Below are 4,842 nucleotides of genomic sequence, written 5' to 3'. Positions count from 1 at the left end.
CTTTTGGTTTTGTCATATCGAAATCAGTGCTTTTGCAGTTGGACATTGGTGATATAAAGTAATTATGTAACATGAATATGAAGTGCTTTGAATGTATTTTCTTGCATTTGTCAACATGACAAAATGAGGTTAAAAAAAAAAGAAGAAAAAAAGGGAAGAAAATAAAGAAAAAGAAAAGAAAAGCATGTCAAACCACTGAACTGATGTAAATTCAGAAGGAATGTATAAAAAGGCTTCACAGCCTACCACAGTAACCCCCACCCCCCACCCCCCACCATCAAACACAAACAACCAACCCCCAACCACCAAACACATAGGACCCCAACCACACAGACAAACAACCCCTTACCATCAAACACACGACCCCAACCACACGAACGAACAACCCCCTACCACCAAACACATACAACCCCAACCACACAAACAACCCCTTACCATCAAACACATACAACCCCAGCCACACAAACAAACAACCCCCCACCACCAAACACACATAACCCCAACCACACAAACAAATACCTCCACTAAAACAACTCCAACCGAACAAACTTGACCTTTAGGGTGTAGGCGCCAATAGGTCGTTAAACTCCAATAGAACTACCACAATAATCCTAACACAACAACGACAACCACTTCCACCTCTAATACTACTGCTGCTGGCAGAAGGGCCAAGGAATTAGTGAACAATCACAATTTGGCAGTTGCAGCCAAAGGACTGAATAATAAGTAAACAATGAAAAATGTAATTTATCATTTTAATTTCTAAGGAAAATATCCCAAGGTTTTCATTTTTTCTTTGTTATTTTTCCACAGTCTGAACCTGAATTACATAGATATATGTCTCTGCTGTTCATATTATTTGTTGATATTAATTAAATTGGATATATGATTTGTAAATAGAACTGAACAATTAGAAAAAAAAATGTCATTCACTTTTCCACAGTTTCTGTCTTGTTCACTTATTGGTTTAAAAAAGAAAGAAGAAAAAAAGCTCATATTGACTGGAAAGCCTTGTTCCAGTATGTGTGTGCATGCAAACAATAATGGATATGTATTGATTTATCAAATTTCACTGCAGATATTATAACTATGGATAATGAATGAGAATTAATATGGCCTTGTAATGAGCATTTTTGCTGTTTTGTCAGATAAATTCCATTTGCAGATTTGCTGAAACTTTGAGCCCTGAAATCTAAGATAGATTAATCCAATTTAAGGCATGCATATACTGAGACAAATGGCCTGCCATCATTCAGATAGCATATAATATGTTGTGGGTACACAGAAGTAATTATATTTTGTTTTGGGCAGTTTTGAGACAACAAGAAACTCTTCCAAAGACCTCTTCATTGCAAGGAAGGAAGAGAGGACCATGGTTTATGACATGGTGAAGATTTGCCTGGATCTTGTACATAGTTTGGTGGTACATCCACACAAGTGAAGACCTGCTGTCGTTACTGCTGGAAAACTACTCTTCGGCAGAAACAGCAATGCAGGACAGCAGAGAATCAGATGTGACCAAGAAAGCCAGTGATGTTGTTGTGATGGTGGATCCAGTTCAGGTCAGTTTGAGTGGATGAATCTGGCGGACACAACAGAAAAGCTTTTGAATGCAAAAACACTTAAAGCTGCGCTCAAGTTTGCACAGTCAGACACACACCACTCTCCACAAACACACACACACTCTCACACAGACACACACACACACACACACACACACACACACAGATGGACAAATAGACACACACACACACACACACACAAGACGCGTGCGCACGCACACACACACATCCCATGAAGTGCTAGCATACATTTACACAGCCATACAGGTTACCCCCGTAACCCCACCCCCCACCCCTCCCCATGTATGCAAGTGTGTGTGTGTTTTTGAGAGAGAGAGAGAAAGATACAACTATCAATTAGGTGTAAACTTTCCGATTAATGTTCATCCAGTCACACTCAGTCTTTATCTGTCTGGATGTTTTTCTGTTCTCTCAGTCTGTATGCCTGAATGAAATTCTGAATTGTCTCATTGTGATTGTTTGTATGAATCACTCAACTTTCTCAGCTTAAATATATGTCTGTCTTCCTCATTTTTGCAATGTGAAAAACAGTTTCTACATTGGTTAGAAAATTAAATTATCTTGTGAATGGTATTGTCCTGATTGTGAAGTGTGTGTTACATATGTTTCAGAAATGCAGCCATCCTGCAAACAAAGCTCATGAACAGCAGAGCAGCAGTTACCTGTCTGCATCAGTCAAAGGTTTTGTTGTTTCATCAGACAGGGATCTACTCCTGTCACGAACAAAAAATGTTGTAAAGCGCCACCAGTGTTATATCTGTGGTGAAGATTTTGCTATCGCCAGAGTCTGTGAGACACATAAGATTTTAGAGCATAAGGTCCCAGCCCCATGGAAATGTATTGAATGTGGCATGCAGTTTTTACATGGAGCATCGTACAGTCTGCACATGGTCCAAAGCCATCAGGCCAAACCATATGTGTGTGGTGTTGATGGCTGTCCTGCTATTTTTCACTGCAAAATGAAACTGACAGTTCACAAATTTGAGCGCCATAATGCATCCGAAGGGAAGAAGAAAATTTTTGAATGTCAGTTTTGTCAGGAAGAATTTCCACAGCAATGCAGACTGAAATATCACTTGAGAAAGCATACAGGGGAAGAACCCTACAAATGCCTGCTCTGTAGCAAAACATTCAGGTCTAGCTCACATCTCAACATGCATACGAAAAGTGCTCATGCCATTCACAAGGTTCAAAATCATTTATGTGACTGGTGTGGGAAAAAGTTCTTTAATGGATCTCAATTAAGAGCGCATGTTCTTACACACACAGGTGAAAAGCCATATCCATGTTCTTTATGTTCACGTTCATTTTCCAAAAGTAACACCAGGCATGTTCATATGCGTCAGCATACAGGAGAGAAACCCTATGTATGTGATCAATGTGGACAGTCTTTCACAGTACGTGTGTCTCTGAGAACACATCTAAAGTCAAAACATAGCATCATTGTTGACACAAGTAAGACTTAATACAGATGAAAGGAAGAAACTGAAGACAGCAGTATCCCATCCATAGGATGCCAAAGAAAAGAGATATGTCGAAAATGAATTAGATTTTCAAAGAAAGGAAGACTAAGATTGCGATAGCAAAACATCAGAACCTGCAGAATTCAGTTAGAAGAATATAGTTATGTTGTTCATCTTCAACAGATGGGGTAGAACTTATTCAGATGAAATCTAGTTCAATGTCTTTTTGGACTCCCTTTGTAAAATCAGAAGCAAATTTGACAAAAGTATTTAATTGTGTATGGGTTTACAGAAATGACACTTACAATGGGGAAGATCAGAAGAGGATGTTCAGGCCTTTGTCCAGTACTTACGATCACAAAATTTCTGTGTCACAATCTTTATTTTATTCTGCCTTTGAAATTCCTTGCAATTGACTGTGTGGAGTTTGACAAGTCAATGCTTTCTTTCCAATCACATCTCTTGTGATGAAAACACGATAAAAGGTGGTGTTCCTCATTTTATCTCTTTAGCCATTTCAATTTGTTTACAGGACTGGGAGGGTATTGAAGATACCAAACTATTCATTTTGAATAAGCTAATAGGTGATTGTAGAAACTTATTTCCAAACTATTTCTTTGTAAAGTGCAATGACAGAGCTCTTCTTTAATTGCATAGATCAGTAGAAAACCACATGCAAGCTTTAAACCAGTTTATCAGATGGTTCAGTGAAAGCTGTTGAGATCTGAATGTTTCTGAAACAAATGACCTTCCATTTCTTGCTTGAAAATTTGCTTGAGTGACATACAGTGGGTGTGTATTTGTGCATAAGGAGATGGTGGAATGTGTAATGGTGAGTATGTTCAACAGATTTGATTTATTTATATGTGAAAAATAAATTATGAAATCAGAGGATGACTGTGCAAATGGCAGAGTATGATGAATGATATGCATGTAAAAGGTCACTCAAGTAGTTACAGCATGTGAAAACAACTTGGAATAAATTTTGAAATTAATTTGCGCATATCTTTTAATTTTTTAGTACCTGTCAGTAGTTTGTATTTCATGTTTTGAAAATTTTTCTTAGTCTTGTTCTGTGACTGCCCTGAGTGAGAAATCAAAATAAAGTATTCGTGAATTGTATTGAATGGCCTGAATCTGTAAGTCATTGTTCCCCTAATCTCTCTCTCTCTCTGTCTCTGTCTCTGTCTCTCTCTGTCTCTCTCTCTCTCTCTCTCTCTCTCTCTCTCTCTCTCTCTCTCTCTCACACACACACACATGTGCAGTACAAACTACAGGAAGTATTCTTTCTTCCCTTGGACTGTCAGGGACTGGATCAGTGTCCTGTGCAGAATCCTAGAGCACATTGTGGCAAACACAATCATGGGATTTGCAGAGGCAAACAACATCCTGCGCGAGGAACAGCATGGTTTCTGCCAAGGCAGTTCTTGTGAAAGCCAACTGCTGGGGTTTGCGGACGAGCTATTCTACAACATGGAGAAGGGGAAACAGTCAGACGTCTTAGTGATGGATTTCTCTAAAGCCTTTGACAAGGTCTGCCACTCCCTTCTAATCCACAAGCTCCGACATTATGGAATCACTGGCCAGGTCCATGAATGGATCAAGAACTTCCTGGCAAACCGACAGCAAGCAGTGGTTGTTGATGGAGCTTCTTCAAAGGCTGTCCAGTAGAATCAGGAGTTCCCCAGGGATCAGTCCTGGGCCCAGCCCTTTTCCTCCTCTACATAAATGACCTCCCTGAACAACTCTCCTGAACAACACGGCTTTTTGCAGACAACACACTCTGCCACAGAACT

The 4,842-nt window shown here is 39.4% G+C and overlaps 1 protein-coding gene across 1 annotated transcript in view; it reads left to right on the top strand.

Moving 5' to 3' along the window:
* The window catches only part of LOC143293710 (zinc finger protein 711-like), a 4,558-nt gene extending 396 nt beyond the window's left edge, over positions 1-4,162 (top strand). Inside the window, exons 2-3 of the mRNA XM_076604903.1 lie at positions 1,312-1,562; positions 2,195-4,162. Of these exons, the coding sequence (XP_076461018.1) occupies positions 1,491-1,562; positions 2,195-3,049 (927 nt within the window). The 5' untranslated portion in view covers positions 1,312-1,490 and the 3' untranslated portion in view covers positions 3,050-4,162. The remainder of the gene's footprint in view (positions 1-1,311; positions 1,563-2,194) is intronic.
* Positions 4,163-4,842: the final 680 nt, after the last annotated feature.

The sequence above is a fragment of the Babylonia areolata genome, chromosome 1 (genome assembly GCF_041734735.1).
Source record: "Babylonia areolata isolate BAREFJ2019XMU chromosome 1, ASM4173473v1, whole genome shotgun sequence".
Lineage (NCBI taxonomy): Eukaryota > Metazoa > Mollusca > Gastropoda > Neogastropoda > Buccinidae > Babylonia > Babylonia areolata.
This window is presented reverse-complemented; position numbering and strand designations above follow the sequence as displayed.